This window comes from Python bivittatus, unplaced genomic scaffold (assembly GCF_059951505.1).
Source record: "Python bivittatus isolate LINGU-HERP-01145 unplaced genomic scaffold, Pbiv_v1 ctg000480_np1212, whole genome shotgun sequence".
Taxonomy (NCBI): Eukaryota; Metazoa; Chordata; class Lepidosauria; order Squamata; family Pythonidae; genus Python; species Python bivittatus.
Genome location: NW_028277075.1, coordinates 59836915 through 59857153, shown reverse-complemented (window position 1 = coordinate 59857153; position 20239 = coordinate 59836915). Strand labels below are relative to the sequence as shown.

The following is a 20239-nucleotide window of genomic DNA, read 5'->3' as shown; positions in this document are numbered from 1 at the left end:
TGATCATATTGCTTTTTAATTTTCGAAGTTACCACTGGAATGGAATTTGAAGATGTAGTCATTTCACTCACTTCCTCACTTTTTAGAAGAAAAAAATATCCAGCGCTCGCGCTCCTTGATCAGTTTGGGTAGGTCAGTGGGGACACTTCAGCTGATACTACAGATTCTGCAGAGGAGGATGCCTATAACAGTTTCTGATTATTGTTTTATAGCTCCTTAAGGATTTATTGAGCAATTGTTCAGGTATGTAGCTGGTCCCCTACAGGGGCAGGCCTCATCTATTCCTCTGCCTTCAGAATGTCCCGCAGTTTATAGAAATTATGTAATTCCAACGTGACTTATAAAAACTGTTTTAACATAGTTTTATTTTAAACATATCCTTGTTGTTCTGCTCTACATTCATGATGTTCACGACATACAGAAGCAAGCTCAGGTGCTGAAGTCCTTACAAACCAGAACAAAGGAGCAAAGGGAACATTTAACTCCATAACTAATTGAATAAATGGATCCATATGGAAATGTTCTGAGGTTTTGTACAAAAGGGGACACAATACTGGGAATCAACTTCATAGCAAGCCACCATCAACCCTCTTGAAACTAAGGCCTTTCTCTAACATTAAAGTAAATGCCCAACCTCAATAAATTAAGAAATGATGGTATATAGGGCTGTGTTGGACAACACTCACAGCAGTGACTCCTGTGAGATGGGTGGCCATATAAAATTGTACTGTAGGTATGTATAAACAAATAAATTTCTGTCCCCTCATAATGTTTGACAGGTGGAACATTACTGCGTAACATTCACCAGAAAATTACTGTCTTGCCAATTATCACCTAGAATTAATACACTGCACCGCATTTCATTACAGTCACCCTACCTAAATATAGATACAATACTCTAGGGATCAGATAAGCTGATAAGCTGTCCATCTCAGGACAAAAATTAAGCATAGTTGAATGTGCATGCTGTTAATGATTCAGAGTAATTTCCGTGTTATATTTCCATGTTATGTTCTATGAGTAATTTCCATGTTATGTTTTACTGATACAGCATTAAGATGTTTGTAAAACTCTTGGTGGCCTCACTGACTTATCAAGGTTGTTTTCTTAGCAACAATATAGAAGTTGTTTTCCACTGCTTTTTTCTGCTTTTTGACTTCCCAGTTTAGCTCACAGCTACGGTAATTCCTGGTTTCCTATCAAATAAAGTCCAAACCTGCATAACTTTTCAAAATCAACCAGGATCACCTAGATATAATTTGCAGGCGTGCAATAAACAGCGTAAGGGCTATTCTCCCAACAGTTTTTAAAAACAAGAGGAAATGACCTTTGCATACAGCATATACTGGATCCAAGTGCTGGCTTAGAATTTAGCTTTCACTTCTTACTTTTTCCCCCCTTTTTAATAACAGAATCCTCGTATAAAAACCTTCATGACATAAAGACAAAGTATTTTTAGATAAATGAAAAAAATAGTTGTACTAGGGATGTAATATATTTACCTTCTGCTGTGGTAATTATTACTGCATATGCTTTTATAGGTCCATGACTTGAACTAAAACTACTGAACCGAACATTTAAAGAATTGTGGCTGGTTGCCATGACAGCAGGGGACTCGTGCAAAGGTGGGGGATCTGGAAAAGAAAAAGTAACCATGAACTTATCAGTATATGGAAGGAATGAGAAAAAACACTGTGCCAAACAACCGTCCAGACAGTCATTCACAATCATGCAAACTTTATGACTTCATGTTCCAAGCTGAACTGCAGAAAGGGATGCGGTGAAGCTGTCTTGATAGTTGCTCACAACTACCTCCAAGTAAAAGATGTTCCAGTTTGGACTGGCATCTCCTCATTTGAACTAGTAATTTTGTAATACATATATACCAATTTAGAGATTCATCCCTGGAACTGGAGACAAATGTATTGCCACATCAGATGGATTATGTACCATCAAGTTGGTATCAACTCTTAGTGACCACATACATACCGACATACTAATAAGAGCTGTAAACCATAAGAAACAAAACTGTCCCCCTTTGCTTACTAAAAAGTTGAAACAACCAGTATATAAAAAGGAACAGAAGTACCATTTCCTTCAGATGTGTTCTCCCACAAATCTGCTCCACAAATTTATAAAGCAGATTTTGAGGGGTGTAAGGAAGAGAAAGAAAGCACTGACCCACCGAAATTTCATGTAAGTACATTTCTCATGTAAAAATCACAATATACAGTGGGGCAAAAAAGTATTTAGTCAGCCACCAATTGTGCAAGTTCTCCCACTTAAAAATATGAGAGAGGCCTGTAATTTTCATCATAGGTATACCTCAACTATGAGAGACAAAATGGGAAAAAAAACCCAGAAAATCACATTGTCTGATTTTAAAAGAATTTATTTGCAAATCATGGTGGAAAATAAGTATTTGGTCACCTACAAACAAGCAAGATGTCTGGCTCTCACAGACCTGTAACTACTTCTTTAAGAGGCTCCTCTGTCCTCCACTCGTTACCTGTAGTAATGGCACCTGTTTGACCTTATTACCAGTATAAAAGACACCTGTCTACAACCTCAAACAGTCACACTCCAAACTCTGCTATGGCCAAGACCAAAGAGCTGTTGAAGGACACCAGAAACAAAACTGTAGAGCTGTACCAGGCTGGGAAGACTGAATCTGCAATAGGCAAGCAGCTTGGTGTGAAGAAATCAACTGTGGAGGCAATAATTAGAAAATGGAAGACATACAAGACCACTGATAATCTCCCTTGATCTGGGGCTCCATGCAAGATCTCACCCTGTGGGGTCAAAATGATCACAAGAATGGTGAGCAAGAATCCCAGAACCACATGGGGGGACCTAGTGAATGACCTGCAGAGAGCTGGGACCAAAGTAACAAAGGCTACCATCAGTAACACACTATGCCGACAGGGATTCAAATCCTGCAGTGCCAGATGTGTCCCCCTGCTTAAGGCAGTACATGTCCAGGCCTGTCTGAAGTTTGCTAGAGAGCATTTGGATGATCCAGAAGAGGATTGGGAGAATGTCATATGGTCAGATGAAACCAAAGTAGAACGTTTTGGTCTAAACTCAACTCATTGTGTTTGGAGGAGAGAGAATGCTGAGTTGCATCCAAAGAACACCATACCTACTGTGAAGCATGGGGGTGGAAACATCATGCTTTGGGGCTGTTTTTCTGCAAAGGGACCAGGACGACTGATCCGTGTAAAGGAAAGAATGAATGGGGCCATGTATCGTGAGATTTTGAGTGAACACCTCCTTCCATCAGCAAGGGCATTGAAGATGAAACGTGGCTGGGTCTTTCAGCATGACAATGATCCTAAACACACCGCCCGGGCAACGAAGGAGTGGCTTCGTAAGAAGCATTTCAAGGCCCTGGAGTGGCCTAGCCAGTCTCCAGATCTCAACCCCATGGAAAACCTTTGGAGGGAGTTGAAAGTCTGTGTTGCCCAGTGACAGCCCCAAAACATCACTGCTCTAGAGGAGATCTGCATGGAGGAATGGGCCAAAATACCAGCAACAGTGTGTGAAAACCTTGTGAAGACTTACAGAAAACGTTTGACCTCTGTCATTGCCAACAAAGGATATATAACAAAGTATTGAGATGAACTTTTGATATTGACCAAATACTTATTTTCCACCATGATTTGCAAATAAATTCTTTTAAAATCAGACAATGTGATTTTCTGGATTTTTCCCCCCATTTTGTCTCTCATAGTTGAGGTATACCTATGATGAAAATTACAGGCCTCTCTCATCTTTTTAAGTGGGAGAACTTGCACAATTGGTGGCTGACTAAATACTTTTTTGTCCCACTGTATATACAAGCATCCAATAGCTGTTATCATTTTTATTCATTCAACAAGTTCATACAAGGTAGCTTTATGCTTACTAGTAATACTTGTGAGGCATGTTTGTTCCTGAGGAATGCTCCTTTTCCCACATGAAAGGGTGAAAATTCTAATGGTATAATTGGTAAAGTAAGCCAGATCTGTCACTGTGGTTTGATATTTTTTCTCCAAGGTCTTGTTCCAATGATCTAGGACTTCAATATTGAAGCCTTCATAACCTCCTGTTGGACCACTCCAGTTTAGAAATAATTCTGGCTGTTTCACTACTGGATTGCAGTCCAATTTATCCACTGATGCTGCATCTGCAATAAAACAGAATACCTATGCTGGTCACATTTGCTATTCAATAAGCAGATAAATTAGAATGAAAAATGTAGTAGCAAGGAGCTAAGTAAAACACAGTTTCTTCCTATTAGATATCTCTATTTTTTAAAAAAGATGCTGAAGAGTTATTCATTCCAGGAATGCAAATGGGATATTAAGAGAAAAACCGTATCAACATAACAATGGGTTATTATTGCACAAGGAGAAAGATACTAAACCCAAATAAATTTCATCTAATCAATGAATGAATTTAGGCGATTATATTTACAATATCTATGGAGTAAGCTCTCTTGGATACACTTGCACTTATTTCTGAGGAGACCCGAACAGAATTCCATTACTAATAACATTCTCAAAGTCACAAATTTAGAAACATTTGAGTATTTGTTGTAGTCTAAAAACACTACTCAGCTGAAATATTGCCTATAACTTTGAAAAGATTCAGAATTACATTTATGCAATATAAAGATTGATTGACAGAAACAAACTCTACCATTCTATTATAATCTCATCATCTTTACATTTCTATTTGTCCTGAGCTTTCTGATTTCAAGGCAGTCTTGAGTAGATATTGGCTGGCTTCACTCAATACATTTAACCAGATCATAGTTAAAGACACAACGTACGTTTTGTTAGTTTTAACCTTGTTTAGATTTTATTTTGGTAGCTTAGCATGGTATAGGACAACATTTTGTTAGTTTCTGATGCAGTATATAATATCACCCCAGAAAAATGGATTAATTTGGTAACCAAGTTGTTTGTTGTATAAATATGCAACTTTGATGTATTAGCCAGCCAGTTATTAGAGTCAGGGACCCTCCCAGTATAGAGGAAATGATAGAGATTCCTAGTGGTGCAAGAGATGATAAAACATGACATCTGCTTTTACATGCAACACCCAGGAAAAGCTGTTCTGCAAACAAAAGAGGACTTCTTACAAGAGTGCATCTCTACAGAAAAACCCTTATCAGTTTCTAAGGAATCACATAACATTTTACAGATAGAAATGTAGGAAACTTCCATCTATGGCATTCCTGACAGATGATTATCTAGCTCTGCTTGTGGGACTCAGTGGCACTGTTAAATCTCTTTTAAAATATCTGTCCTAATATTTAGTTGCTGTACTAGCCCAGATGGGGGAATTTAAAAAGTGGCATGGCTTAACATCCAACTGCTAGAAACAAGGTAGCATCCAACTGAAACAGAACAGCATATCTGAATACTACTTGTTTGTCCAGTCCAGAATACATGCTTTTTGGATTATGTTCAAAGCAGACCATCCTTTTCTTCTATTGTAGCTGCCCTTTGGACACAATTCCCCCTGAAATTAGATTGGCCCTGATCTGCTGGTCTTTCGGAAGGGACTGGGAGATTAGGTGAGCCTGTAAGTTATTGTTATGACTGCTGATGGTTATTCTCAGCTGCCATCCTTTTTAACTTCTTTGAGTATTGTTATTTTTTATTATTATTAATACACTGGAATTCTTAACTCTGTTCGCCACCCAGTGTGACTTTTGTTACACTGAATAAAATAAAATAAATAAAAATCTTTGATCCACTTTCTAGATAGAGCAAAGCATATGCAGCAGAGAGATTTCACTCCATGTAAAAATCATATGAAAATGCTCATTCTGTGCACAGAGCAATTCCCACATCTTTAGTATAAATGTCTCTAGAGGCTTACTTGTACAATTATTTATGCTCTCGGGTGTTCCTTCAGTCTTGTGATCTGCTGCTATGGAACGTATGCTGAAGTTATAGTTAGTACCAGGATTTAGCCCTGAAATGTCAGTGCTGGGAGTTGGAGATATTTTTTCAGATTCTCCATTGATGAGTATCCTATAAGAGTACGTAGAAGCAGCCGCATCAGGACTTTTCCATGATATCTTGACCATAGTTGTACTGACATCTATAACTCTGATGTTGTAGACTGAGCTAGGCTCTGTAAAGAAAAAAAGGTCTTTGAATATACACGTATACATACACGCGCACAGAATCTTGATGTCTTCAACTGTCTGATCATCTTTATTACCAAATCATTTATTTATCATTAAAACCATATATCATAAGCAATTCAAACATAGTAGTAATTTTCATCCTGTACTTACAGCAAGTCCACTTCATCTGCCAGGTAAAAGGAATGGATTACTAAAATAGTCTGGAACAAGGTGCCTAGCTCACCCCTCCACCAGGTTGGCAATCAGACCCACCTTTTAATTAAATTTTAAAAAGTAATTTAAAATGTAGGTGAAGAGCCTTTCAAAATGTCACACTTCTCACATATGATTATGTGAGATCTCAGGTAATAACACTGAAAATAATACCTGAAAAAAATCATGAGACTTTGGAATTCTTGAGGGAAGATCAGATTACTGAAAAACTGCAAGATCTGACATCTTGTAAGAATCTGGGAAAGTCTTAAAAATGGATGGGGATGGGGATCCAAGTCATTGTGTGACGAAACCTGAAAACTCCTGTATTACAGAATGAAAACAAAAACCAAGATAATCCCCTCCCCCCAATGCAATCCAAAGAATTCAATGGAGACAGCTTTTTTCTGAGAGCCTTAGAGGTCATTGTAGGGAGGCAGCTGGATCCCCAGCTGCCACTAATCATGCACAGATGTTTCTTAGAAAAGGATGGTTGAGATTCAGTCTTTCTGTAGATACACACCAGCGTAAGAAAGCAAAATAAAACATCTGGCATTAATTGATACATTTGGGATACCCGTATGAACACATTTTTCTCTATCGTTGCTTTTCACTACAGAACAAGGAAACAAGGGAAACACTTCAAAAGAATAGCCTCACTAAGCAAGCCAAGGTGTTCCAGAACTCAGACAGGGAATTCTGAGCACTGTTGAGATTCATCATTTCAAGAAATGGGAGGAGCTTATGACAAAAACAAAAACAAAAAAACAAAACTGGAGTTGAGCTCAAATTCCGCTGATTTCATTGGATGAATCTGTGCAGTTTTTAAGCAACAATACCGAAGCAGATGGACGTTTCTTTCAAATGTTCCAGTCTAATCTACAGCCTTGGAATCCCCTGGTGGTCTACCATCCAAGTACTAAACAGATCTGATTCTGCTTAGCTACAAGCCTCAAACAGGGTTAGAGAGCTACTGCCTCTTGCTGAGATTTACAACAAAATCATAGAATAGAGAAAAACATTGATTCAGTAAGATATTTCCATATTTATGACTACTTGAAGTATAGGTTCGGTCTTATGGAAAATGCAGCTTTGGAGCCCACATGTACTGTACATGATGCTATAATGCTGATGAGTAAAAATTTACCTGCAAATTTGTTCAACCTATAAAAATTAGTCAACTAAAGCTTTAGTAAAGGCACCGTCATCAGTAAAGTTAAAGGTTCAGTGGAACTTTACTGAGCATCAGAGATGGGCTAAACTATCGCTCTCTTCCCCACAAGTTTCCAACTCTCAAAATCCACCCAGTGAACTCTGAATAGCTAAAACGACTAACATTTTTGTTTAAAATATGTTTTGCATTATTAGTATGAGGTGAAGAGTTTCAAATCTAATTGTATCAACATGAACGCAGGCTTGTTTAAAACAGATGTGTTATTAGCAACAGATTTATTTTGATTGTCTTCTGGGAAACGTGGGTTTCAATTCCTGCCCCTTTCATTTTCAGAAAGCACTTCCACAGTTTCATGCTCATGGACTTTGGGAAGCACATAAGAGATTATTAGATTTTTATTTGTCAAAGTTACTTCCCACCGAAAAGCAGAGGCCTCCCAAATTATTTCTCCTTCAGGCTATTATCAACATGATTACCACACTAATTACTGGTTCATTATTCACAATACAGTAAATGTTTCAATATCTATAAATATAAAGGCTTTGTAAAATGGCTCATGTTGTGACAATCAAATGCACTAATACATAGAAGGTGTCTGGCTTAAGGGTTCCAATAACCATTTTCTTGAATTATGATGGTACAAACATTTGTATCATTTTGTTTATAAGCATACCCCTGGAGAAGTATTATCACCATCAGGCTAAGCTAAATTTACTGTACTTGTACTGAAAAAATCAAAATGGAAGCCAGAAACATGACTGAGTCCAATATGGAAAGCACAAAAGAAAAATAGATTTCAACCTTGGTGCGTGTGTGCTTGCTTGCTTGCTTGCTTATTTATTTATTTATTTATAGGCTTTAACTATTCAATTTTTTTTACTACAAATGTCAAAGTCAATCTCATTCAATCTTGTTTTGCATGAAAGCATACTGGGAATGTAAAGAATACTTTTTTGTCATTAAATTAATACATCTCTTAATTTATTTTATTTACTGATATAACTGTTTTCTGAGAGTTTAGGGTAATGGGTAAATTTATGCTTTGATTACATAAAAATACAGTACACATGATGAGACTTATGAGAGAAAAATAAAATAATCTGCAATAATGGCAAATTCCAATAAGTTATATTAACATGTCACATAGTATTATTAATCATATGTTAATATTGCACTAAAACATTAGTCTTTCAGCATGTTAGACTTTATGTTCTGTTTAACTCCATGCTGTGCATTTATAAAATAACCAGAAAAAAATCACGTATCTTAATTTAGTGTACTTACTTGTATAAACTTCTGTTCCTTTTGGATCTCCTTCAGTTTTATTATCACCAACTTGTGCATATATTTCAAACCTGTATAATGTTCCAGGGTCCAACTGAATGACTCGCACATATGTGGTACTAGAAGTTATATTGCGCAAATGACCAGGTCCATCAATGTGTATTCGGTAAGTGTAATTCACTGCATTTGTATCATTATTTTCCCATTTTAAATCCAGGGTTTTAGTAGTGATGCTTTCAGCTTTAATATCAAAAACTGGACTGGGCTCTGTTTAAGAGAAAAGGTATTTAGATTTAGCAAATGCAAAAGTATAATGTATAGTAGATGCACGCAGGCTGTATCGTATTCTTCGTGGTTTTAATAGGTGCATGAATGTTGAATAAATACGTGCAGGTTCTTTACTCACTTTTCCACGGAAACTAGTTAAGGGCTTGGGAGAAGTTAGTCAGTGCTCGGTAGGAATGTGAGGAGGAAAAACGGTGTAGGAGTGAAATGTAGACATTCTACTTCCAATCAGCCTTCACAGCAGCACAAATATTAGCATCAAAGTAAGTCTACTATCATGCACTTCTCTCTAATCAACCCTTTAGCAAAATCCAAAGCACTTTCTTTTCCTATCTTAAAAATGTATTACTGAAAGCTGTACATGGAAGAAATTAGATTTTTAGTTTAAATTATGTACAATTTATGTTTGAAAAGCTGGCAATACAGAAAGCAGGATAATTTGTATTAAACGTTTGGACAAATGACTCTTTAGTAATTAGATTAACAGATCCATGTATTAGGGAAAATCCATATAAAAGTTCTATAACTTCAAAGACACTGTTACAAACTTTTCACCTTAAAAGACAAAACAATTACCAGGTTGGAATAAAGTTGAATTAACGTGCACTGAAAAATCCACCAGATATTTATTAAACTCTACATTCTCAGTGCCTCAGTCTGTAACCCTATTATGATTATGACCTTTTTAGAAGCCTTCTTGCAAGTGATATCACCACGAGAAGACCAACAAAGCAGATTTATTTTTCAAAGTGAATCTCCAGTTGTGGAGTGCCAACTGTAGAGAAAGATATTTGTTCTCATCTTCTGGGCAAAGGGAAGAATTTTTTTTTATTTCCCCAGGCCTTTTATCCTTGCATTCAAACATTTTTTCCTAGAGATTTGCAGATCTTCTTAAGCCTTTAGAATAATGCAGATTTAAAGAAGAACTTATTCTCCTTTGTCCTTTTACTTTAAGTTTCAACAACTTATTTATTCTCTTATATAATTAGTTGGTCCAAAAATCTTCGTTAGCGGGTAGCCAAATTACAGTGTACAGGTAGCCTTCGCTTAAAACCATTTGTTTAGTGACCGTTCAAAATTACAATGGTGCTAAAAGGTGACTTACAACCAGTGCCCAAAGTTATGACCGTCCCAGCATCCCCGCTGTCATGTGATTGCGATCCAGGTGCTTGGCAACCAGCTCACACTTACAATGGTTGCAGCATCCCAGGGTCATGTAAGCGTCATTTGTGAATTTCCCTGATGGCTTCCAGCAAGCCAAATCAATAGGGAACCGCATGATTCATTTAACACCCATGTGATTTATTTAATGACCCTGGTGATTCGCTTAATGACTGCTGCAAAACAGTTTGTGAAGTCGGGTCCAATTCCCTTAAATACCACTCTACTTAACAAGCAATTTTCTGGTCCCTATTGTGGTCATTAAGCGAGGACTATCTGTAAAATTAATAAATCAATACAAATAAATCAAACCTGGAAATATTTCACAAGGTAAATAATAGAATGCAAATCATGTCAAGGTCCTATTTATTCCCCTATGGTAACATGCAAATTATATCACTTAGATGCAGCAAAAGGTGCACAAGAATGTTCCAGCATGTTATACAGGGTATATCCTCTTGTTTAACTCTGTGTCATGCATGTATAGGCTTTACCCTTGTAGTTCACATGCAGGTAGATATAATATAATCTCACCTCATTGCTTATTTTATATAATCTCTTTATGTAATAAGGTAATATACATCACATCTCTTAATTTAATATACTTACTTGTATAAACTTCTGTTCCTTTTGGATCTCCTTCAGTTTTATTATCACCAACTTGTGCATATATTTCAAACCTGTATAATGTTCCAGGGTCCAACTGAATGACTCGCACATATGTGGTATTGGAAGTTATATTGCGCAAAGGACCAGGTCCACCAATGTGTATTCGGTAAGTGTAATTCACTGCATTTGTATCATTGTTTTCCCATTTTAAATCCAGGGTTTTAGTAGTGATGTTTTCAGCTTTAATATCAAAAACTGGACTGGGCTCTGTTTAAGAGAAAAGGTATTTAGATTTAGCAAATGCAAAAGTATAATGTATAGTAGATGCATGCAGGCTGTATCGTATTCTTCATGGTTTTAATAGGTACATGAATGTTGAATAAATACCTGCAGGTTCTTTACCCACTTTTCCACAGAAACTAGTTAAGGGCTTGGGAGAACTTAATCAATGCTCGGTAGGAATGTGAGGAGGAAAAATGGTGTAGAAGTGAAACGTAGACGTTCCACGTCCAACTAGCCTTTACAGCAGCACAAATATTAGCATCAAAGTAAGTCTACTATCATGCACTTCTCTCTAATCAACCCGTTAGCAAAATCCAAAGGACTTTTTTTTCCTATCTTAAAAATGTATTACTGAAAGCTGTACATGGAAGAAATTAGATTTTTATTTTAAATTATGTACAATTTATGCTTGAAAAGTTGGCAATGGAGAAAGCAGGATAATTTGTATTAAATATTTGGACAATTGTCTCTTTAGTAATTTAGGTTAAGAGATTCACGTATTAGGGAACGTGCATATAGATGTTTTATACTATACAGTGGTACCTCTACTTACAAACGCCTCTACTTACGAAATTTTCCAGATATGATCAGCTCCGGCCCCAAAACTTTACCTCTACTTACGAACTTGCCTCAACTTACGAGCCATTTTTCCGCCTGTGCCACGTGGTCATCGGTCATTTCCCCCCCGTGCCACGTGGTCCGCGGCCATTTTTCCGCCCGTTCCATGTGGTCCGCGGCCATTTTCCCCCCGTTCCACATGGTCCGCGACCATTTTCCCGCCCGTTCCAGGTGGTCCGTGGCCGTTTTTCTGCCCCTGACACGTGGTCTGCGGACGCCGGAACGGATTAACGGTAATTACATTGAACCTTATGGGAAAATTTACTTCGACTTGCGACCAACTCAACTTGCGATCAGAGTCACGGATTAAGTTTGTAAGTAGAGGTACCACTGTAATTTGAAAGATACTGTTATAAACCTTTCACCTTAAAATACTAAACAATTACCAGATTGGAATAAAGTAGAATTAATGTGCACTGAAAATCAACCAGATATTTGCTAATCTCTACATTCCCACTGGCTCAAAAAGGTCTATTATGATTATGACCTTTTTAGAAGCCTTCCTTCAAGTGATGTCACCATGAGACGACCAACAAAGCAGATTTGTTTTTTAGAGTGAAACTCCAGTTGTGGAGTGCCAACTGGAGAGAAACATATTTGTTCTAATCTTCTGAGCAAAGGGAAGAACTTTTTATTTCTCCAGGCCCTTTATCTTCACGCTTTTAATCAAATTTTTTCCTAGAGGTCTGCAGACCTTCTTAAGCCTTTAGAATAATGCAAATTTAAACGGAGAACTGGAGTATTTATCTTATTCTTTGTTCTTTCATTTTAGGTTTCAACAATTTATTTATTCTTTTATATCATTAGTTGGTTCAAAAATCTTTCTTATCGGGTATCCAAATTGCAGTGTAAAATTAATAAATGAATACAAATAAATCAAATCTGAAAATATTTCACAAGAAAAATGATAGAATGCAAATCATGTCAAGTTCCTATTTATTCCCCTATGGTAACATGCAAATTATATCACTCAGATGCAGCAAAATGCACACAAGTATTTTCCAGCATGTTATACAGGGTATCCTGTTTAACTCTGTATCATAAATGTATAGACTTCACCCCTGTGGTCCACATGCAGGTAGATATCATTGCATATATTACATAATCAAATTATGTAATAAGGTAATATACATCACATCTCTTAATTTAGTGTACTTACTTGTATAAACATCTGTCCCATTTGGATCTCCTTCAGTTTTATTATCACCAACTTGTGCATATATTTCAAACCTGTATAATGTTCCAGGGTCCAACTGAATGACTCGCACATATGTGGTATTAGAAGTTATATTGTGCCAATGACTAGGTCCATCAATGTGTATTCGATAAGTGTAATTCACTGCATTTGTATCATTATTTTCCCACCTTAATTCCAGGGTTTTAGTAGTGATGCTTTCAGCTTTAATATCATAAACTGGACTGGGCTCTGTTTAAGAGAAAAGGTATTTAGATTTAGCAAATGCAAAAGTATAGTAGATGCACGCAGGCTGTATGGTATTCTTTGTGGTTTTAATAGGTGCATGAATGTTGAATAAATACCTGCATGAGCTTTACTCACTTTTCCACGGAAACTAGTTAAGGGCTTGGGAGAACTTAGTCAATGCTCGGTAGGAATGTGAGGAGGAAACATGGTGTAGAAGTGAAATGTAGACGTTTCACGTCTAAACAGCCTTCACAGCAGCACAAATATCAGCATCAAAGTACAGTGGAACCTCGAGTTACGAATTTAATCCGTTCCGTGACTCTGGTTGCAACTCGAATTGGTCGCAACACGAGGCAAATTTTCCTATAAGGTTCAATTTAATTACCATTAATCCGTTCCGGCGTCCGCGGACCACACGTCAGGGGCGGAAAAATGGCCGCAGACCACGCGGCAGGGTGGAAAAATGGCCGCGGACCACGTGTCAGGGGCGGAAAATGGCCCTGGACCATGCGGCAGGGCGGAAAAATGGCCGCGGACTACGTGGAACGGGTGAAAAAATGGCCGCGGACCACGTGGCACGGGCGGAAAATGGCCACGGAGCATGTGGCATGGGCGGAAAAATGGCCACGGACCACGTGGAGCGGGCGGAAAATGGCCGCGGACCACGTGGCACGGGCAGAAAAATGGCCATGGATCACATGGAACGGGCGGAAAATGGCCACGGATCCGGTTCGTAAGTCAAGGCGAGTTCGCAAGTCGAGGTAAATTTTTGGGGCCGGAGCTGGTCGTATCTTGAAAAATTCGTAAGTAGGGGGTTCGTAAGTAGAGGTATCACTGTAACTATACTATCATGCACTTCTCTCTAATCAACCCTTTAGCAAAATCCAAAGCACTTTCTTTTCCTATCTTAAAAATGTATTACTGAAAGCTGTACATGGAAGAAATTAGATTTTTAGTTTAAATTATGTACAATTTATGTTTGAAAAGCTGGCAATACAGAAAGCAGGATAATTTGTATTAAACGTTTGGACAAATGACTCTTTAGTAATTAGATTAACAGATCCATGTATTAGGGAAAATCCATATAAAAGTTCTATAACTTCAAAGACACTGTTACAAACTTTTCACCTTAAAAGACAAAACAATTACCAGGTTGGAATAAAGTTGAATTAACGTGCACTGAAAAATCCACCAGATATTTATTAAACTCTACATTCTCAGTGTCTCAGTCTGTAACCCTATTATGATTATGACCTTTTTAGAAGCCTTCTTGCAAGTGATATCACCACGAGAAGACCAACAAAGCAGATTTATTTTTCAAAGTGAATCTCCAGTTGTGGAGTGCCAACTGTAGAGAAAGATATTTGTTCTCATCTTCTGGGCAAAGGGAAGAATTTTTTTTTATTTCCCCAGGCCTTTTATCCTTGCATTCAAACATTTTTTCCTAGAGATTTGCAGATCTTCTTAAGCCTTTAGAATAATGCAGATTTAAAGAAGAACTTATTCTCCTTTGTCCTTTTACTTTAAGTTTCAACAACTTATTTATTCTCTTATATAATTAGTTGGTCCAAAAATCTTCGTTAGCGGGTAGCCAAATTACAGTGTACAGGTAGCCTTCGCTTAAAACCATTTGTTTAGTGACCGTTCAAAATTACAATGGTGCTAAAAGGTGACTTACAACCAGTGCCCAAAGTTACAACCGTCCCAGCATCCCCGCTGTCATGTGATTGCGATCCAGGTGCTTGGCAACCAGTTCACACTTACAATGGTTGCAGCATCCCAGGGTCATGTAAGCGTCATTTGTGAATTTCCCTGATGGCTTCCAGGAAGCCAAATCAATAGGTAATCGCATGATTCGCTTTAACACCCGTCTGATTTGTTTAATGACCATGGTGATTCGCTTAATGATTGCTGCAAAAGATTGTAAAGTCGGGTCCAATTCCCTTAAAAACCACTCTGCTTAACAAGCAATTTTCTGATCCCTATTGTGGTTGTTAAGCGAGGACTATCTGTAAAATTAATAAATCAATACAAATAAATCAAACCTGGAAATATTTCACAAGGTAAATAATAGAATGCAAATCATGTCAAGGTCCTATTTATTCCCCTATGGTAACATGCAAATTATATCACTTAGATGCAGCAAAAGGTGCACAAGAATGTTTCAGCATGTTATACAGGGTATATCCTCTTGTTTAACTCTGTGTCATGCATGTATAGGCTTTACCCTTGTAGTTCACATGCAGGTAGATATAATATAATCTCACCTCATTGTTTATTTTATATAATCTCTTTATGTATTAAGGTAATATACATCACATCTCTTAATTTAATATACTTACTTGTATAAACTTCTGTTCCTTTTGGATCTCCTTCAGTTTTATTATCACCAACTTGTGCATATATTTCAAACCTGTATAATGTTCCAGGGTCCAAATGAATGACTCGCACATATGTGGTATTGGAAGTTATATTGCGCAAAGGACCAGGTCCACCAATGTGTATTCGGTAAATGTAATTCACTGCATTTGTATCATTGTTTTCCCATTTTAAATCCAGGGTTTTAGTAGTGATGTTTTCAGCTTTAATATCAAAAACTGGACTGGGCTCTGTTTAAGAGAAAAGGTATTTAGATTTAGCAAATGCAAAAGTATAATGTATAGTAGATGCACGCAGGCTGTATCGTATTCTTCGTGGTTTTAATAGGTGCATGAATGTTGAATAAATACGTGCAGGTTCTTTACTCACTTTTCCACGGAAACTAGTTAAGGGCTTGGGAGAAGTTAGTCAGTGCTCGGTAGGAATGTGAGGAGGAAAAATGGTGTAGGAGTGAAATGTAGACGTTCTACTTCCAATCAGCCTTCACAGCAGCACAAATATTAGCATCAAAGTAAGTCTACTATCATGCACTTCTCTCTAATCAACCCGTTAGCAAAATCCAAAGCACTTTTTTTTCCTATCTTAAAAATGTATTACTGAAAGCTGTACATGGAAGAAATTAGATTTTTAGTTTAAATTATGTACAATTCATGTTTGAAAAGTTGGCGATGGAGAAAGCAGGATAATTTGTATTAAAAGTTCGGACAAATGACTCTTTAGTAATTTAGGTTAACAGATCCATGTATTAAGGAAAGTACATATAAAAGTTCTATAACTTCAAAGACACTGCTACAAACTTTTCACCTTAAAAGACAGAACTACGAGGTTCGAATAAAGTTCCTGCAGGTATTTATTCAATATTCATGCACCTATTGAAACCATAATGTGCACTGAAAAATCCACCAGATAGTGCCTCAATCTGTAACCCTATTATGATTATGACCTTTTTAGAAGCCTTCTTGCAAGTGATATCACCACGAGAAGACCAACAAAGCAGATTTATTTTTAGAGTGAATCTCCAGTTGTGGAGTGCCAAGTGTAGAGAAACATATTTGTTCTCATCTTTTGGGCAAAGGGAAGAATTTTTATTTCCCCAGGCCTTTTATCCTTGCACTCAAACATTTTTTCCTAGAGATTTGCAGATCCTCTTAAGCCTTTAGAATAATGCAGATTTAAAGAAGAATTTATTCTCCTTTGTCTTTTTACTTTATGTTTCAACAACTTATTTATTCTCTTATATAATTAGTTGGTCCAAAAATCTTCGTTAGTGGGTAGCCAAATTACAGTGTACAGGTAGTCCTTGCTTGAAAACCATTCGTTTAGTGACCGTTCAAAGTTACAATGATGCTAAAAGGTGACATATGACCAGTGCCCAAAGTTATGACTGTTCCAGCTTCCCTGCTGTCATGTGATTGCAATCCAGGTGCTTGGCAACCAGTTCACACTTACAATGGTTGCAGCATCCCAGGGTCATGTAAGCGTCATTTGCGACCTTCCCTGATGGCTTCCAGCGAGCCAAATCAATAGGGAACAGCGTGATTCGTTTAATGCCCATGTGATTTGTTTAATGACCCTGGTGATTCGCTTAATGACTGCTGCAAAAGATTGTAAAGTCGGGTCCAATTCCCTTAAATACCACTCTGCTTAACAAGCAATTTTCTGGTCTCTATTATGGTCGTTAAGCGAGGACTATCTGTAAAATTAATAAATCAATACAAATAAATCAAACCTGGAAATATTTCACAAGATAAATGATAGAATGCAAATCATGTCAAGTTCCTATTTATTCCCCTATGGTAACATCCAAATTATATCACTTAGATGCAGCAAAAGGTGCACAAGAATGTTCCAGCATGTTATACAGGGTATATCCTCTTGTTTAACTCTGTGTCATGCATGTATAGGCTTTACCCTTGTAGTTCACATGCAGGTAGATATAATATAATCTCACCTCATTGCTTATTTTACATAATCTCTTTATGTAATAAGGCAATATACATGACATCTCTTAATTTAATATACTTACTTGTATAAACTTCTATTCCTTTTGGTTCTCCTTCAGTTTTATTATCACCAACTTGTGCATATATTTCAAACCTGTATAATGTTCCAGGGTCCAACTGAATAATTTGCACATATGTGGTACTAGAAGTTATATTGCGCAAATGACCAGGTCCATCAATGTGTATTCGATAAGTGTTATTCAGTGCATTTGTATCATTATTTTCCCATTTTAAATCCAAGGTTTTAGTAGTGATGTTTTCAGCTTTAATATCAAAAACTGGACTGGGCTCTGTGTAACAGAAAAAGGCCTTTAGCTTAGTGAAGCAATTTATAATCAGGATGTTAAATGAAGAACAGGTTAAATATTTAGCATTTTTCTGTAGATGTAGAAATCATCATGTAAAATGGAACTTTTTATTTCACATAACATACAGTATGTCTGTACTTCTTGATTTTATTTGGCAAATTAGGAGCTGTGTTACAATGTTATATTCGTCGTTAGTTTTGATGCTTTGGGAGATGATTCAAGAGCTGGACAGGGCTGTTTAAAAAAAACAATTAAATCTTCCTTTTAAAAAAATCTTGGACTAGGAATCAAATTTGTGCCAAATTGCCAATTGTTACTGTCAGATATAAAACCCTATTTAAGTTCTCAAAGAATGTATGTAAAATAAACTATGGAAGAGGCATGGAATAATAATGTGCTCATTTAATCCATGCCACCCCCCCAGTTATATTTGCCTCAATTTTATTTCATTTTTACTTCAGTTTCCTTCCACTGAGCAGAAAGATCAGAAAGAACATTCTTTTGTGTCAGTCTGAACCTGGCTTAATTTCTTAAACCCTAGTGCCACAGAATTCCCAATCATACAGAACATTCTAAACTCATTCAACCAAACACGTAAAGGATTGTCAATGTGGATGCTAGAAACTGGGCTGGGTTCTGTTGAAAAAGAGAAAAATTATTTTTAGCAGTAAATAAAAATATATTAATGTAGTGCATGAAATGTTAACAAAGAATCCAAGCATGCCTGAAATTAATCATATAATTAATTATGTACTTACCTCTATAAAAAGAGTTTGCATTTAGTTTTAGATGGTAATAAAGGAGACTTACATAATAATTATTGAAGCTCATTTAATAACCAGAAGCACTTACTAGTACAATCACTTCACTTAACTAAGCGTACTTACTGATATAAACACTTGTTTCATTTGGATTTCCTTCAGTCTTACCACCATCTACTTGTAGATATATTTTAAATCTGTATAATGTTCCAGGATACAAATTACTAATTGACACACTGAACTTATTAGAACTTTTATTATCAACACCCATCAGGTCCATTAACTTCTATTCGGTAAGTATAATTAGATTTATTCATTCATTCATTCATTCATTCATTCATTCATTCATTCATTCATTCATAAATCAAATTTGTCACTGCCCATCTCATTAAAAAACAACTCTGGGCAGTTTACAAAGCAGTTAAAATCAATTAAAAGTACAATATAAAATAATTAATAATACAATATTAAAATAACATAGATGCATTTATTTCGTTATTTTTCCAACTTAAGTTCAGGGTTGTATGGTTGATATTTTCAGTGCGAATACTATGAATTGGACTTGGCTCTGAGAAAGAGAAAACAGTCTTCCTTGATCAGAGAATTAAATTCTTATACCATTAAATATTACTAACACAGATTACTATTTGTTAATATATAAGTTTCCTCCTTTTTCACTGTTTCTAGTACTGTGATATCATTTTAAGGTATGGCAATATTTTGAGACCACCTCAAGGATTTTTAATATTATTACAAGTTTAAAAGAACATGTGGTCATTTTATCACCCATATTAAGACTTTAGAAGCAGAATGTAATAAATAAACACACATAACACTGATATTAGGATTTAATAGTAAGGAAGATATATTAGCAAAACATAATTATTCCTTCATCTGGAAGTTGCAGGCTGAAATCCTGTCCTGTGGCAGACAATTTTACTTTTAACATTTACACTGCAGTGAAAAAAAAGAAAAGAAAATGTGATTTACATGCTACCTCTCCACGCAACCTATTTGGAGATAAGGTTTTTAAGTAGTGCAGCAATAATTAAAAAAAATAATCTATGAGGCTTCTGTTACCGTGGCAAATTGTAAAAAAGCTGATAAAGTCTTTATGAAAGAATTCCAGCAACTACTACGTATTGGATGCAAGCCCTATTTACAGTGAAATCAAGGTTTAAGTTCTTGCACGTTTTTGCACATGGAATGTAATCGTCTTGAAGCCACTCTCTGATGAAGGTTTCCATCTGCCCCTATCCTAAGAATGGAAAAATGTCTGTTTGCTTCTGACCTTATGAGCCCCATCTCCTATATAACCAATCTAATTAAATGCCCATGTATATCATTTAAAAAAGGGGCTGGAGATTAAATCAGACAATGCACCTCTTTTAAAATGAATAGTCTTATTTAAACTGAGATGACATCTCTAGCACTGGGAGAGACTCCTCTTTTAAGGTGATGCCAATTATGCGTGGTTACAATACAAAGTTAGTTTTCTTCATAATTTAGAAAAAGATATAGATAGATATATAAGATTTCTTGCCCACACTTTCAGCAGCAATCAGCATGCTTAGGATGGCATAACCACAGCCAGCATCTAAAGTAGTAACTA

General features: G+C 36.5%; 1 protein-coding gene across 1 annotated transcript in view; it reads right to left on the bottom strand.

The window, feature by feature from the left end:
* The window catches only part of PTPRJ (protein tyrosine phosphatase receptor type J), a 98967-nt gene that overhangs the window by 17538 nt on the left and 61190 nt on the right, over window positions 1-20239 (bottom strand). The window contains exons 4-11 of the mRNA XM_088146038.1: window positions 17582-17848; window positions 15519-15785; window positions 12913-13179; window positions 10854-11120; window positions 8799-9065; window positions 5875-6132; window positions 3908-4168; window positions 1503-1634 (exon numbers count right to left, since the gene is read on the bottom strand). Of these exons, the coding sequence (XP_088002164.1) occupies window positions 1503-1634; window positions 3908-4168; window positions 5875-6132; window positions 8799-9065; window positions 10854-11120; window positions 12913-13179; window positions 15519-15785; window positions 17582-17848 (1986 nt within the window). The remainder of the gene's footprint in view (window positions 1-1502; window positions 1635-3907; window positions 4169-5874; window positions 6133-8798; window positions 9066-10853; window positions 11121-12912; window positions 13180-15518; window positions 15786-17581; window positions 17849-20239) is intronic.